This window comes from Quercus suber, unplaced genomic scaffold (genome assembly GCF_002906115.3).
Source record: "Quercus suber isolate HL8 unplaced genomic scaffold, Cork oak 2.0 scaffold_329, whole genome shotgun sequence".
Classification (NCBI taxonomy): Eukaryota; Viridiplantae; Streptophyta; class Magnoliopsida; order Fagales; family Fagaceae; genus Quercus; species Quercus suber.
Genome location: NW_027069782.1, coordinates 204,090 through 221,546, shown reverse-complemented (window position 1 = coordinate 221,546; position 17,457 = coordinate 204,090). Strand labels below are relative to the sequence as shown.

Genomic DNA, 17,457 nt, shown 5'->3' with positions numbered 1-17,457 from the left:
CAAAATGAAAACAATACAATTTTTTTTAGAAATTCGAAAGGTAGAAAAAACACTATTTTTTAAATAAAATTAGTTATAAAATTTTGTGTATCATTAAAAAGTATATAAATTTTGGAAATTATTTTTTTAGTTTTAATCAAACATTTTCAAACCCAAAATTTTCTACCGTACAATAAAAACACCGAGAAACATATAAAAAAATTAATAAAATTCAACAAAACTATAACTCAAATAAAAAAAAAAAGGAAAAATAGAACTCACAACAAAGTCAAGCTCATTCTCCCAAATATGTAAAACATTTCAAATGTGATGTGATCAAGCCAAATATTCAATGCATAATCAAATTCAAAATTTTAATAAGGTTTTGAAGTAACGCAATAGACATATGTTACTATTCTAAGCAAGATTGTTGGTTTAAGCTTTATACATAATGATTGTAACTCTTTTTTCTTAACCAAAAAAAAAAAAAAAAAAAACCTACCAGTACATAGGGGAAAAAGTAGAGATTTTTTTTTTTTTTTTTTTTTGAAAAAAGAAGAAGTATTGTGTTAATATTGTTATAATCTAACCTAACATCAAATCCAACATGCGAAAAATGAATAGATAAATAAAGAACTTAAAAATCTCAAAAAACACACTAATGAGATAAGAATGATAAGCAATACAAAATATTCATAAATGCTTAAAACAATTACTCAAGTATCTAAAAATATCATCTAATAAATACATAACTTGGTGCTAATTTGTTAAACAAAATATTTACAATCAATTAAAGGAAACTCTACAATGACCATCTTTTTCAATTGCACTAACTGTTCTTTATCATATTGTTCAGACTATCCAGCTGTTTTCCAAATAAACTAAAATTTGACAACAACACAAATTATGGACATGTTATAATATATTTTCCCCCAATCTGGTTAACAATATTAAAAGTATTTAGTGTTGTAAATAAAATGTTAAAAAAAAAAAAAAATACTTGCATCAAGGAAAACATATGAATTAGTCAATAATAAGACAATGAGAGTACAAACCTCATAAAATTCAAATGAAAGATGAAAAAAAAAAAAGAAGAAAGAAAAGAATTGAGAGAGAGAGAGAGAGAGAGAGAGAGAGAGAGAGAGAGAGAGAGAGAAATAACATTTTTGTGTGGGAAAAAATATGTATAAAATGGAAGAGAGTGACAAATTTATAATAAGAGGATAAGAATAAGAAGAGCCAAAATAAAGGAAGATAAAGGGGCAAAATTATATGCAAAATTAAAACCGTCTAAGAGAAATATGTATGGTAACACTTAATTATAACATTAAAATTAAAGTAGATGTATATGTAAAGTTAAAACCTCCTATGATGAATTTGTAAAGTCAATGTATTTATATATTTATTATTGTCAAAAAAATTAAAGGTAAAAAAAAAAAATACAAAAACAATAATGATGTAGCAATGACGTGGAGGATGAGGCGAATTAATAGGAGTATAGCAAAAAAAATGTTATACTTCAATTTTTAGATACACACATATATATAAAATAAATGTTATGCTTTATTTTTAGATATATATATATATATATATATATATATATATATTATATAATATATATATATATTATATGCGTGTGTGTGTGTAGACTATTATAATTATTTTGGTTTTTGAAGATAGGTAGGGTTTTAATTTTTTTAAGTGGGTTCAAATTAATTACTTTGATGTTGTTGTGTTTGCAGCTCATGCCATGTAAAAACTTGAAAGTTTGAAAGTTTTATATCAAGGCAGAATAAAAAAATTATTGTATGAAATGTATAGTCCTAATAGAGAGAAATAAAAGGAAGAGGAAAGAAAAATGAATGTCTTGAATATAGATAAAGAAATTTGTATGTTGGGCATTAATTGTTGGTTGATATTTTTTATTCTTGGGAAAAGCTACTTTTGTGCCACATAGAAAAAAAGCTAGAAAAAGAGCTTTATTGGACACTAATGTATAGGATACCAAGGTGATACACTGGACTGATATACAATATGCTAGGATGATTGGAGGACACGAACTATTTTATTGAAGCACTTAAACAATTCATTCATAAATCATAATTAAAGGGAAATGATTTTTTTTTTCTTTTATACAAGATAAAAATTCTATTATAACTTAATCTAAGTGTGTATATTTGTGAAACTCATTCCTAAATGCTTGAATCTCAGCCCTTATCCTCCACACTTCACAAGCACTTTACTTGTAGAGTGACCATTGTGTTAAGGGTGTGTGGTGGTGGAAATGATTTGAAATGGAGTCAAATTTTTTTCCCCTTAACACGATAGAGAGGAAAGAGAAACAAAACTAAGTTTGGACCTTCTTGGATCAATGGTAATTACTATCATCCGCCTAGAGAAAACACTTCTAAGGCTTAGTAATGACAAAAAAATAAATAAATAAATAAATAAAGAGATAAACTATAATTTGACTTTTGATATATTTAAACCATTAGACATTCGCACTGGGCTGTTAAATGGCAATGTAGGAAAATTTTACCATTTTCACACAAAAACCATGCTTCATTGGACTTCTAAAAATCAACCATTGCAAATATTTTTGCAATAGTGCTACATGCAATTTACCTTTAGAATGCATTGTATCTCAATTCTAAAAAAAATAATAGTTTTTAATACTCTCTCTCCTCCTTTTTAACCCTGAAATTTCTCTCTCCTCTCTCATTATTTCTCTTCTTTTCTTTCTCTTCCTTCTCTCTTTCTCATCTGCTCTCTGCTCTCTTTAGACCCAAGACCCCATGCTCTCTGATGACCTTCTCTCTCTCTCATCTGGTGGTTTGGGTTTCTCTATCTCTCTCTCTGTGGTGGTGGGTTTGTGACTGACTAGGCGTGGTCGGCGTGGGTTTTGAGACGGTGGGTCATGGGTTTTGACAACGGTGGAGATCGGCATGGTGGAGATAGGGGTGCGAGATTGGCGTGCAAGATCGGTGGGTGGCGAGATGTGGATCGGGTTTTGATTTTGCTTGAATTTTGGACTATGAATTTTGAGTGGCTGAGATGGCGAGACAGGCTTTGATTTTGCTCAAAGAGAGTGACACGGTGGTGGATTGGTATTTTGTTGGGATTGTGGCCGGTTTGGGGTCACGTGGTGGATGTCTGGAGGTGGTGTGTTGAGAGGATGGTTGCTATGCGTGAAAGTGAGAGAGAAGAAATTAGAAAGGAGAGAGATATAATTTGTTTATTATTTGATTGTATAATTTATATTATTTTAATGTGTGGTATTATAAAATTAAAGTTGAGATGCTGGTGTATTATAAAATGATATTGTATAATTGATAAAATAACTTTTTGGATGGTAAAATAGAATAGAATGACATTTCCTAATGCAAATGCCCTTATAAAAACTTTGAAAGTTGTATATCATGGCAAATTTTGTAATAAAACATATATAATTCACTACAACATAAACACTACAACAATCATATAATGTACTTCCACTGTGAATAAAACTAGTTGAATTTTGTGTACTACGAGAATGTCTTTGTGCATCTCTATTTTTCTATTTCTTCTATTTTTTTTAAATGTCATTTTAGTTTTCAAAGGCTTTTTACATATTTTTCGTCGTTGTGCGTGTTCAAGGACTTCAATATTTTTCAAATGCCCCTTAAATTTGTTTTTTAAGGGCCAAAGTTTTCCAATCGTCGCAATTTAAATATCCCCTAACATTAATTTTTTTAACTAATTTTTTATGTCACTTTACAAAAGATTAAAACTTTTTTATTTGAAAATGAAGTTTGTACTTTGTAGAAATGTTTTTTTTTGTTTTTTTTTTTTTTTTAAATTTTTTTATTAACTTCTGAAATTAACAATCAGGAACTAAAGTATTAAGTATGTGTGTGTATATAATTAACTTCATTTTCATTTTTGTGGTTCATGTACCAATCTTAGGAGGCACCATCTAGAATTTCCTCTAGGGTCCGTCCTTGAAAAACACTACATGAACCTCCTATAATGTAACCTGTTGCAATGATATTTAAACTTTATTTTCTATTATAATTTATTTTTCTTAAACATTTTCTCTCTTAAATCCCCAAACATTTTTACATAAAGAGGTGCCAATTAAGTTACAAAACTCTTAACTCTTAGAATTACTATTTAATAAAGTTAGAAGGAGAACAATATAAATATAACATCAATTTGAGATTAAACTTTGTAATTTTTAGGCACAGAGAACATTTTGGCCATGGAGTCGATGTTGATATATATATATATATATATATATATATAATAATAAATATATATATATATATTGTAACCTTCTTCAGAAGGTCCTTTTAAGTGATATTTTACGTTTACACATTTGCATGACAATGCTGCTACCCAGATTTTTTTTTTTTTTTGGTTCAAACTGTAAAGTAGACATTCTATGTTATGATTCTCCATAATAACTAGCCTTGGCAACATCATGTTGAACTTCCATGCAAGTTAGTCATTTTAGCCTTTTCATTTACCAAAACAAAATAATACTTATTTGATAATAAAATTATACAATTTGAATTTTTAAAAGATCATTCAATTTTAACAAATGGATACATTTTTTGTACATATACTCTTCATAGTTGACAATTTTTATCGTCAAATGTTTTGCACTGAAATAGTAAGATAGGATCCAAATAGTTTTGTTTCTTTATTTTATGTGTTCATTTTGTTTATATAATTTATATGTTATTATAAACATAAGCTAAAAATAATTTTATAAACATATGTTATAAGCAAAGTGTTTTAAAAGAAAATTTATAAACATAGCATTCTAATGTGTTAAAAATGTGTTTTATTATTCTAATTAAAATGTCATATCATTATAATTTATTTTATGTCAACATATACCCTTGAGAAAGTATATTATGTATGTACGTATGTATATTATAATCACATGTATTCTTTTTATGTTAATATAACATAATATAATTCCTGTAATATTACATTTTAAATTTATAAGTAATATAGATGTACAATATAAAACCCGATATATATACATATATAGAGGTTTTCTATGAATTTAGATTTATATATAAAATCTTACGAAGGGGAACCAGCTCAAGTTGTACCCATGAGAAAAATAAAGGGGATTTGATATAAAATTTGATTTTGGGAAGGAGAAGGCAATCATTAACACTGAAAATAACAATAAGGAAGGATGTAAAAGACAGGGTGTTGTAGAAATAAAATGATATGAACTCATTACTAGTGGAGTACAGACGGAGTCCCCTAATTTTGATTTTTCGGCTAGGCACATCCATTTGGTGGGCTAAAAGATTACTAAAACCAAATTTGTAGTTATAAGGTATCTAGGAACATTAAAAAAATGTAGCAATCTGAAGATTGGCTTGGTGACTGTGTATTTGGTAATGTTAACGATCATATTTTTACATTAAGGCAACTGGAACTCTAAACTCTGATCAGCCAAGAAACCTTGTGCTGCCATTAAGGGAGTGGTTCTGCCTTCATCATTGACTTTAGATTTCTATTTTACCCTTTGAACCTGATATCATATAGCTGAGACTGTTGACGACTTCGATTGGAAGAGCAGTAAATCTGCTGCTAACCCTAAAAGTTATGTTTGGCTATAACAGTAAGGTTGTTCATTGTAAGCTGTATGTTAAATTGTGCATATATATATATATATATATTATAGGACAGATGATAGTCCACATTTATGGACGAGAGTTAATATCTTAAGCAAATTTTGCTGCAGGGCATACTTAAACTGTATGATATCCTTGTTTCTACTTCAATTTGTGATTGCTGTACTATTCTAGTTTCCATCTGGATTTGACTGTGGTATCAAAGATACAATTAAAAGATGAAAAGATAATATAAGAGACAAAATTTGCTGAATTAACAAAATAGCATTTTAAGAGTGTTGGCCAATAAGGAAAATATGTTCTAAATCCTCGTGTTTTTTATTATTTTTTTTTATTATTATTAATGTTTCTTTATAGAATAGTTGGTCTTAGAGTCAAGATAATTAGTCCCCCTGCAAAAATTTTCAAAAGGAATGATACTTTGACAGATCTCCTTGAAATCATATTGAAATTCAAAGTTGAACTGCAATAAGACCATGTATAACTGACATTGTGAATGTTGGTATTAGCTTACTTAACCAAACCAAGAGATATTAGAGACAATTATAAATTGAAGTTGGTATTATGTCTGAACATAAGACTTCCTGGATGGCAGCAGATTCAAGCTGCAATGGAAGATTTATGGAGCATGAGAAGACAGAGGAATGAATTTGATTTGCAATGGTTCTTTCTTGATTACAAGGGATTAGTTATAGTCGTATAGAGGCTTTTCTTTCTTGAACTTGAATGCAGTGTGCTAGCATCCATAATTCCATCATTATTCTGTCCCAATTAACTCCCTAATTGTGCTGTCTCAAGCAGCTTCCTACCAATTATATTGACCAGAGTCTAAAATTGTAATCTATGATCCTATTTAACACAATAATTTAATTTTCCCAGATTGAACTAATAAATTAACCAAAACTAGAGCAATAAAAAATCAAATTATTGACAAGTCAGAAGTTATGAATAATCTCAAAATGGTTTTGGTATTGGAATTAAAAGTGCAAGATCATTGTAACCAGGTCTGAACTTTTTTTTTTTTCAAAATGTTAAATCATCATATCTTTAATTCACATTTTGTATGTATTCTATTTTGTATTGATGTATTGTTTGGTATATAGTGGGCGAAGATAGTGTGAAGGATAAGTAGTGGATTGACTTCAGGGATGGGTACAAGACCAAGGACTTGAACTACATGGAGACTGAATGGTCTGTATTTTACTGAATTCATTAATCAAAGAGTATACTTATTATTTGATCCTTGGCTCATTGAATGTTTCTCCTGTGGTATTGTGGTTGAGGCTTGCACTATTCATCCTCATTGATCAAGCGGACTTCAAAAATAATGATTTTGACCTTTTCAGGTTCTGAAAGAACATTTTGGTTGATATTGGAATTAATTTGATAAAGAACACTAATAAAAATAATTCCATATATAAAATTCTTGAACAAAACCACTATTTCTGGAATGGACGGTGAGAACAACATTGTCAATAGTACGGGCTCTGCGAAATTAATGGTGGCTTGCTCAAGCACTCTAGGAATATCTTGTTAAAACAAGTATGATATGTGATTTTTAAAATTATTTCTTTTAGCAATTGATTGAAAATTTAAAATTGCATGGCTTACTGTACCTGAGAAAAAATATGGTTTAATTTATGAGAATTTCATAGTAAAGCTTCTATTGCCAAAATCGTAGTTGTTACTCTCAAACTGATTTCGGCATTATTAAAAATGGGGGCTTTAGAGATTTTTCTCGGTTGAAGCTGGTATTCAGTATAAGTTCAAAGAACATAATAAATCTCAATAATGCTACACAAATTTCACAACTGAGTGCGATGGTAAATTATGATTAGTGCGGCATCTCTTTTACATGAGACTACCATTGACACCATTTTTATTATTCACCAATCATAATCAACAACCTCAACAGTGTAAAAAATTTTGTAGACACTGTATATACCCAAGCCCCCTAAAAATCAGTATAAAGTTTAATGCGGCCTGTGGCTTGAAAATATGCAGACTGATACTGATATCTAAATTGAACCCGTGTCATTAGAAGTGACCATTGAATATAAATCATATTCCCCACCCCTCTTAAATTACTCTGAACCTACCATTTGCATTCGCAAAAGGCAACTACATGGCCCAAGGGACCAAATGTATGTCGTACCTAATTCCACAATGATGACGTAATTAAAAAAAAAAAAATTTTTCTTCTACAATGATAGGATACAACATGCACTCTGTGAATTTAACCTGAACTGGAAGCAGCTTTCTCACAAGCCTCAGCTTCATGGACATTTGCTGCAGCATCATCAAAACTGGGAGCTTTTGGAACAAGTCCAAGCACCTTGAACATGAGTTGATCAGCATCGAAATCATTGTTAGGAGTAGTCAAGAGCTTCTCCCCAGTGAAGATCGAATTTGCACCAGCAAGAAAGCACAATGCTTGCTCAGGCATGGAGAACCGAACTCTTCCAGCTGACAGCCTGACCATTGCCTTGGGCATGACTATGCGTGCTGTGGCAATCATTCGAACCATCTCCCATATTTCAACTGGCTGAACCAAAAAAGAAAAGAAAAAAAAAAAGAGGGTCTTTTAAGCTGCTAAAAACTATAAACAATCTGGAAAGAATTTTGTGAATGTTCATTTCATTAAAGCAAAAGAGAAAGAAAAAGAAATAAGTAGATTAAAAAAAAAAGAAAAAAAAACCTAGCCTCTAAGCACGCGCTCAAGGAATTGTCAGTTAAGCTACAAGGCTCTAGACAGATATAAATATAATTAAACAATTTAAAAAGGGTTTATTTTCTTTTGTTTCCAGTGCTAGTGGTGGGTATTTTAATGACAATGACTATAGAAGAATTACTACTACTCTCATTTGATAATTATTTCATCATTAAATGATTCAAATGTAACCCTAGTAGAAAGAAGCACGGGTGATGGATGCAGCCAAAAGCAGGTATTGATACAAGATCGGCCTCTTCAAATTAATTTTGCCTGTTTTCATATGGTTTCCTTTTTAACTTTATTTTATTCTTTACTTGCTTCCCTTTCTATGATAATAAAGCCTTAATCCCTACCAGTTGCAAACTTGCAATATTCAAAATATAGAGTACAGAATTTTCAACTTCAATAAAAGTATAGAGTCAATATGTTCAATAACATATTATGAGCATGCACAAGAATTGGGACAACCAATATTATAGACTCTTAAGATAAACAGAATAAGAACTATTTACCTTCTGATCTTGAAGAGGTGTGCCTTTCACTGCAAGCAGTGCATTGATGGGAACACTCTCAGGGTGACTAGGTAGTGTTGCCAATGTATGTAAAAGACCAACTCGGTCCTCTTCTGCTTCTCCAAGCCCTATTATTCCTCCTATTAACAGAAATTAAAAAGTAAATCACCATTCCTGCATGATATAGTGACTCATAGTGATATACATTTTTCCTCTTTTTTTTTTTCAAGCAGATTTAAGATTGCGATTTGTGAATGCAGAGAAGATAAGTCAAAGGCTAGGGAGTCACCCTATTGACAAACACGGTTGTTACAATCACCCATCATATGTATTATTTTTTTCAAATTATTAATTACCTAAAAAAATGCAACTTAAAAAGCTAGTTCAAGCCAATTTTGAGAACATGTTCAGAGTAGGAACCTCTAAAACAACAATAGAAAGAAAAATATTTTTTCCTAAGCAAAATAACTAACATTTCTAGATGTGATACAGAAAGAGACTATTATACGACATTATTCATCAATACAACCATAAAAATAAAATGAAAAAACCACTGTCCTTTGGGGGCCACTTTTGAATTAACGAATTTTAAGTTATTAAGAATTTTTTAGTGAGATAACCTCCTTAGTTCTAGAAATCTTATGGTTAAAGTCCACCAGAAAACCTCTGTCCATATTAGAGAAGCCTAAGATTTTGGTGACAGTTTTGACACTTAGCTAACACAGTCCAGAAAGTTATAGTTCAACCTATATTGAACTCCATTTTCAAGAATTCTGTGAACTGACTTGGAAAATACATAAAGAAAATTCAATGATGCCTTTGGAGGATTGGGTACCAATCAAATGTAATTTCACATGCCTCTTGTAAACTGACACAACGTGATAAGACCTGAAACTGGCATGAAATATAGACCACATAAAATGAAGTACCAGTGATTTTACAAGCTAACTCACCGGGTCAAGAATGTCCTAAACATCCTAGCATGTAGGGGAAGAAATTTCAAGCTTAGAAAAATAACTTCAAGTGAGACATGAGTCTAGCAGAAAATTCTTTAGCTATATATAGGAACTAATTAGACTTTTTTCCACTTTCCAATTTCAAAAGAGTGCTCTATCCTGATAAAAATGAACCAGCATAAACGTTTGGCCACTTTTATCATTTTATGAAATTCTATATACATTTTGAATAAGAAGAAGAAATTCACCACATTAATTTGGCTTGATTACAATATACTCCAACAATTAATGTGTCTGATCGAAATATATTCAAGACAGTAACTAAATTACCTGAACAGACATTAATCCCTGCATCACGAACAAACTCAAGGGTTTCTAGGCGCTCATCATAAGTCCTTGTGGTGATGACATTTGGATAATACTCCCTTGAGGTATCAAGATTATGATTATAAGCTGTCAGGCCAGCCTTCTTAAGTTCTACAGCTTGCTGCTTCTCTAGCATGCCCAAGGTGCAGCACACCTCCATTCCCATATCCCTGGTACATTAAAGATACCTCTGACATAAGTTAAACATAAGATGGAAGTGTGGTATGAACGTAGGTTATAAAAATTCAATATATTTTTTATAAGAAAATGAAAATTCAAATTATTACAGATGCAAAAATAGCATATTAAGAACCAGTTCAATAATTACAAAAATTTGAAATGCATCATACTATTGATAGCTAGCTCAGTTTTTTGGGCTTGTCAAACACCCTCCAAAATATTTTTTTTCCTTTTCCATTTGAACAAAGATTCTTTTATTTACTTTCTCAAAAAAAAAAAAAAAAAAAAATGAAGACTCTTTTATTTAGAGTTTACGCCATTTAACAAAGACATGTCGGAAACATGGTCATGACTTATCAAAAACATACAGCACTGCTCAGAGCTCTTACTCTCTTCTCTCCTTTTATTTTCCTTGATTTAATCTCTTACTCTCTTCTTCTTATTGGCATGTGGGCGGCCCATATTTGACACAATATGATATGCATTATTGTTTTTTTTTTTTTTTTTTTTTAATATTTTTTTTTATAGAAGAATTATAGGAAAAAAAATATTAAATATCAGTTTTATTATTATATGCTCACCCCAAAAGGGGGAAAAACTTAATAAAAAAAGTCTTTTATTAAAAAAATTTCTTCGTTTATTCTTTTCTCTGTAACAGTCACATTAAGAATCATCTGGCAGCATCTTCTGCTTAATGATAAAAAAAAAAAAAAAAAAAAAAAAAAATCTATTTCTAGAGGTCCAAATGCTGGGTTTTTTGTTCTTCTTTATTTTTTTTGGCCTAATAAGTGGATATGATCCTGGAACCATTATAAAAAAAAAGTAATAAATCACCTAGGAGACTGCAGCCCCTTCTGACCATGCATATATTTCACATTATAGCCAACAAAATAAAAGAGTGTAATAATTTGAAATGAAAATTTAATTAGAAGAGCAAAATAAGTCAAAATCATGACTCATTTATTATAATTTTAATTTACCAATTTACCAAAGTGTGAGTTAATGTCTTTGAGATCCATATGGAGTGATAGGGGTCCAAGCTCTTGGTCATTATAAATTCATTTTTTACTTTTTTACAAAAAGCTTCTATTTTCTAAGTGCTTAGTATGTTCTATAAATGACATGTCATTACCTTATTTCTTTTACATATTCAAGGATCTGGTTGAAATTGGTTTTTCTTCCGATGGTGTCTCTCCATGCAGCACCCATGCAAAAACGTGTGCTACCAGCCTCTTTTGCCTGCCAAAGAATGAGAATATGACCAAATGATGCTCCAAGAAAAAGGAAATGGATAATGTGCAGCAAAAGGATTTCATGAATACTTCAAAAAATTCGATTTAATCAACAGGAAAATTTAAACTGCTGATCCTTAGGCAGGAGCTCAAAATGTACTGACATCTGGTTATGCAGTTTAGGAGATAACAATTCAGAGTGTGGCTATTTTGATAGCTCAAACTAATTATATCAAAATTTAATTTGGGAAGACTGGTTACTTTTGCCCATTATACTTCAACCATAACACAGCCTGAAGTAAACTATATATCATCAGCTTTGAAAAGCCAATGGACACAAATTTCATTACTTGCCTAACTTACACTTTATTTTTTTGAGTAATTAGCACTCCCTTTACTCATCCAATATCAAGAATAATTAGTACGCTGTTTCCATTTACTTTATTTGATTTAAATTAAGGATGACATTTTTAGAAACTAGTAACATTTTAGTTCAGAGGGAATGAACTTAATTTAAATAATGACATATTACCTTAGGTAAAAAAATACAATCAATTCATACATGAGGGCACAATGGAAATCTCCTACAAAAAAAAAAAAAGAAAAAAAATCCTATATCCTATTCTTAGTGTTCCACCAACTTCAATATGCCATGTGTTTGATTATTTTCCATTTTAAATTTTGATTGCTTTATAAGGAAAAACAAAGGATGTGCGTGCAAGTTGTGATTGGTGGGGGCATAAAGTAGAACACTTAGTGAGACAAAGGGTTTTTATTCAACAATTAGGATATGAGTAACATAAAAATAGTTAATTACATTAGTCTATTTAAAAAGACTGAACTTTAAAAGGCAAAATGGCAAAGCATCTAAAAGCAAAGAGATTGAACCTTTGTTGCAGCCTGCAGAACAGCCTCCTTAGTCATAAGCTTTTGGGCCTTTAGTCCTGTGTCATATCTAGAGGATTGAGGACAATACGAACAATCCTCACTACACCCACCCGTCTTGATAGAGAGCAGAGTACATTGCTGCACTTCCCTAAAATTATGTGCATGTCTATGAACTTGAGCCTAAAACACACACAAAAAAAAATATATTCATTTTATGAATTAAATTAATTTAATTAACCCTAACAATCATAATAACAATAATAATTGCAATACATTTTTTTTTTCTTCATATAAGACAAACTCAGCAAGCATTTATACACTTAAATTCACAAAATTTCTACAAAAGCCTCACAGAATCGCACATAATGTACAGGATGGAACAAACTTTTCCTTTTCCTTTTCCTTTTCTTTTTTTATTTATTTTAAAATGTTCTAAAAAGGAACACAATTACACTAGAACATTTTTTTTTTCTCTTTGACTTTCCTACATTTTCTCAGCAATGAAACATAAAGTTGATGCACACACTTCAAACAGCAGGATATAACAATCATAAAAACAACAATATTTCAAAAAAGAGAGAAACTTTATAGTTTCAACAAAGCATCTATAAACTGAAATTCACAAAATTTATACAAAAGCATCACAGCAATTGCACATAATGCACATAAATGTACAGCATAGAAGCTTGTCTTCATTTTCTGTTCTTTTCAAAAGGTTCTAAAGAAGGCAAAAAAATAGTAATTACACTAGAAAGTTCATTTTCTGAGCAACCAAACAGAGATTTGATACACATACTTCACAGAACGAACCAGAAACAGCGCATATCAAATGTAAAGCAAGAGAAACAGAAATTCGAAGAGAGAACCGAAACTCACTCCGTGGAAAAGGAGATCGAGAACCGGAGAGTCGTAGACGGATTTGATCTCGTCTCGTGTCCAATCGTTTCTCGGACCTTCGCTTATCGCTCGCTCGGCTTGCACCGCAGCAGCGGAAGAAGTAGAATACGAAGCCGAAGACGAAGAAGAAAAAGAAGAAGAAGAAGAATGCAGTAGGAGGATTGAGCGTCTTAGCTGGAGAGCGAGGATTGAGCGAACCGAAAACATGTTTGATTAGTGAGAAAATGGAAAAGACGTGGTTTTAAAATTTTCTCGGGAAAAAAAGAAAAACAATTTTCCCAGAAAATGGAAGGAGGAGAGGAAGGGTAGAGAGAGCGGACTGAGAAATCGAGGTGTAGTAGTAGAAATGGGAAACAAGAGTTGGCTCACCGCTCACCTAACTCAAAAACACGAGTGAGACACAAAGACAATTGTGACTGTTCCATTTGCCACGTTTGCTCACTGACGTCACCTACTACCCACCTAGCCTGTCCTGGTCTAAGAGTATTAGCATTGAAAAATTTCAATGCTACTCTATTTTACAATTTTAAAAATTCACTTTATCATTATACCATACTATTTTATAATACTTTCACATCTCAAACTTCTATTTCCATCTTCTACTCATTATAATAATATATCTACATAATAAAATAATATATCTTCTCTCCCATCTCTCTCATTTTCAGCTTTCTTCCAAATAAAATATTATTATTTTTTTACAATACTTGCTACAGTGCAATTTTATGTTTAGAATTGCACTGTAGCAGTATTGCAAAAAAATTTGCAATACTGTTGTTTAGCATTCCCAATGCAAATTATTTTTGGGCTTAAAATTCCAAATTTCCCTTAGATTTGGCATTAGCATTCCCCAATGCTAATGCTCTAAGAAAAAGTGTTTTGTATCACTTACCAAATAATACTTGGTCAAAATTTAATAAACGATCAATATAAAAATAATTATTTTATTAACAAATAACTATTTTATGTTTATTGAATTTTGATATAGTTATTATAGCATCATTTGATACGAAATATTATCAGAGTATCAGCAATGGGCTTGTCATATGCCAAATGTAAAATACATTTGGCATTCAAGCCCAACAAATGCTCAGCATCTGAGAGGCCAAACTTGGGGAAGGCTAAATTTTTTTGAGATAGTGCTACAATACCATCTTATTTGTAAGATGGTACTGTTTGAGATAGTGCTACAATACCATCTTATTTGTAAGATGGTACTGTAGTTGAATGGTATAATTTTTTTTAAAAAAAATACTCTCTACCCTTTTTAACCCGGGAATTTCTCTTTCCTCTCTCATTATTTCTCTTTCTTTCTCTCTCTTCCTTCTCTCTTTCTCCTCTGCTCTCTACTCTCTTCAGACCCAAGGCCTTGTGACTTCCTCAACGGTGGAATCAGATGGCTCCAATGGCTTGGCGTGAGGGCTCTGATGGCTCCGATAGTGATTCCGACAAGGCATCGGAGGTGGGTTTCTTTGGAGGTATGGGTTTTGACAACGATGGAGATCGTGGGTTTTGATGACGGTAGGTTGGTAGGCTGGGTTTGGATTGGCGTGAGGGCTCCGATGGGTTTGAATCGGAGCTCCGATGGCAATTCCGACGAAGCATCGGTGGTAGGTTTCTTTTGCACTTTTGATTTGTTTTTTTTTTTTTTTTTTTTTTTTTTTTTTTTTTTTGGGTTTGAAACTCTTGGATTGTGTTCTGTTTTTGTTTGGTGTGAAGATGAAAGAAAATAAGAGAAGGTTTTTGGTTTTGTTGTCGCTTGTGAATTGTTTGGTAATTTCCTAGAAAGTTGAGAAAGAACAGAGAGAAAATGAAACTTATAAATCTTGATTTTTAATCTTTTTTGTTGTGGTTTTTCAAGAATGAAACATTTTGTTTCAAAAGAGTGATTACCTGTGTTTATGTGTGTGTGTGTGTGTGTGTGTGGTGATGGGTTTGGATAGGTGGATCAGTGTATCATGGGTCTGTATGTGTGTGTGGCTTTATGTGTTGAAACCGGTGCTAGAGGTTGAGGGAGAAAGAGAGAGCATCTCCTTTTCATATACTGGCATGGTGGTGGCTATTGTGGTTGTGGTGGTGGTTGCTAGCTAGTGGCGTGCTGGGTTTTCTGGGATGTGAGTGACAGTGGTTTTACTATGGTGGTGGTGATGTTTTAGACCCAGAAAGATCTTGTTGGTTGTTTTTTTTTTTTTCTTTTCTGATCTGTTCTTGTGCTAAAGGTTGAGGAGAGAGACGAAAAGGAAAAGAGAGAGAGAGAGAAATAGTAAAAAATAATAAAAAATAATATTTAAATAAACTGGGAAAAAAAAAAGAATTTTGGGATGTTGGGTGTATTGAAAAATGATATGTTATAATTGATAAAGTAGCTTTTTGGGATGGTAAAATAGGATGTGATGAGATTTTTGGTTGTGGATGCTCTCAGGATTGGACTTGTTTAAACTTTAAAACTCTTTGGGGTTTGTGGACAGTCAGATGGGAAATTGTTTCTTTGTTTTTGTTTTTGTATTGTTTTTTAAAACCAGCATTTTCATTTGGTGAGCCGAAATGTAAAATAACGCTTAATGTTCACAAAAAGGGACAAAACACTACAACATTTGAGGAGCTAAAATGGAGTGGGACTACAAAAATAAATACAATATGCTACTGTGAAGATCTATATTAGATCTTCCTACATTTTTTAAATTATGCTTTGGGTATTTTGTTTTTGTTGTTGGTGAATTTAGTTTCATCTCATTATAAAAGGAGAATTTTTTTAAATCATTTTAATGTAATGTATTGTTAAGTAGAGTATGGGATGTATGATGTATTGTTAAAGTACAAATCTAAAATAAATGAAGTAACTTTTACCATTTTCTCTATTTTACATTGTCACTTAACAATACATCCTACTTCTTATACTACATCGTATTAGAATAATCATTTTTATACCCAACACAATAAAATCTCCACCTAAAAAAAGCCACCTCATCACAAGCCACCGTAATGTTGCCACCCATAACTTATATCGCTCTTTACCTTAAATTTCTCTCTCTAATGATGCTTCTTTGATTTCGGGGTTGTTATTTTTGGAGATCTAAGATATGGTAAGGAATAGAAAGAGTGAATGATAATGAATGGGTATTTGCAAAAGTTGGGTTTCGGGGTTAAGGAGGAGAAGGCTTTGTTTGGATCTGATATAGTCTTACTGTACCAAGTTGTATTTTTTTTTTTTTTTTGCATTCTCAAATGTTGGGGTGATTTTGTTTATTTGGAAATGCATTTTGCATTTTAATGGATTTTGTATTCCCAAATAGGAATGCTTTTACATGTGTAGAAATCAATTCAATTCAACTCATGTTAATTGATCGCCACACACTCTTGGCGCAATGGACACTCCACAAGTAGTTCAAGTCTCTAAGAGGGAGCTTCACACACATATACACTTAGATTAGACTAAAGTAAAATTCTATGTTGTATATAAAAAAAAAATAACTCATGTTAATTGGGTTTAGGTCGATTGGTTATATTTACATATTTTATACTTTGTTAAAAATTTAATCTTTATTAATTATTAAATAATTTAAATGAAATTATACACATATGACTAGTGGTGGAGTAAAAAAAAAAAAAAAAAAAAAATTTAGGGGCCAAGCTATGCCAATTTGATATGCCTTAACATATAGGATGTAATATAACAATTGTAGGGACTCGGTTTAGAAAGGTTCCCCAACAATACATTTTTAGAGAGTGGATCGAAGGTTTAGGTCTAAAGATGAGTAATTTTTAGGTACTCTCAGAGTACAGAGAATGGTACTACATTCTCTCATATTTATGACGGAGTTTGCTCATTAAATTTATAGTGGAGTCCACTGTAAATATAAGAAGAATGAACACAATTTTTCCATGCTCTAGGAATACTTAAAAATTTAGCAAAAAATTTAAAAAAGAGAGAAAATAAAAGAAATATATTTTTAAAGACTCTTTTCAGGTAAGACCCCAAAAAAACTTCTTTGCTATTAAATCTAATGGCTATGAAGAAATCTGTCAAAATAAAAATCTACGTGATTGTAATATAAAAAAAAAAAAAAAAAGGGGGGGGGGGGGGGGGGGGGG

The 17,457-nt window shown here is 31.4% G+C and overlaps 2 protein-coding genes across 2 annotated transcripts in view; one reads left to right on the top strand and one right to left on the bottom strand.

Annotated features, from left to right (window-relative positions):
* Window positions 1-17,457, top strand: part of LOC112038693 (isoleucine--tRNA ligase, cytoplasmic) — an 82,614-nt gene that overhangs the window by 31,547 nt on the left and 33,610 nt on the right. The gene's annotated exons all lie outside the window — the stretch shown is intronic.
* Window positions 7,634-13,724, bottom strand: LOC112038909 (biotin synthase, mitochondrial). Its single transcript, XM_024071749.2, has 6 exons — window positions 13,345-13,724; window positions 12,469-12,648; window positions 11,481-11,587; window positions 10,133-10,338; window positions 8,847-8,986; window positions 7,634-8,166 (listed from the first exon to the last, which is right to left on the bottom strand). Exons 1-6 carry the CDS (start codon window positions 13,570-13,572, stop codon window positions 7,858-7,860), a joined length of 1,170 nt encoding a protein of 389 aa, XP_023927517.1. The 5' UTR covers window positions 13,573-13,724; the 3' UTR covers window positions 7,634-7,857.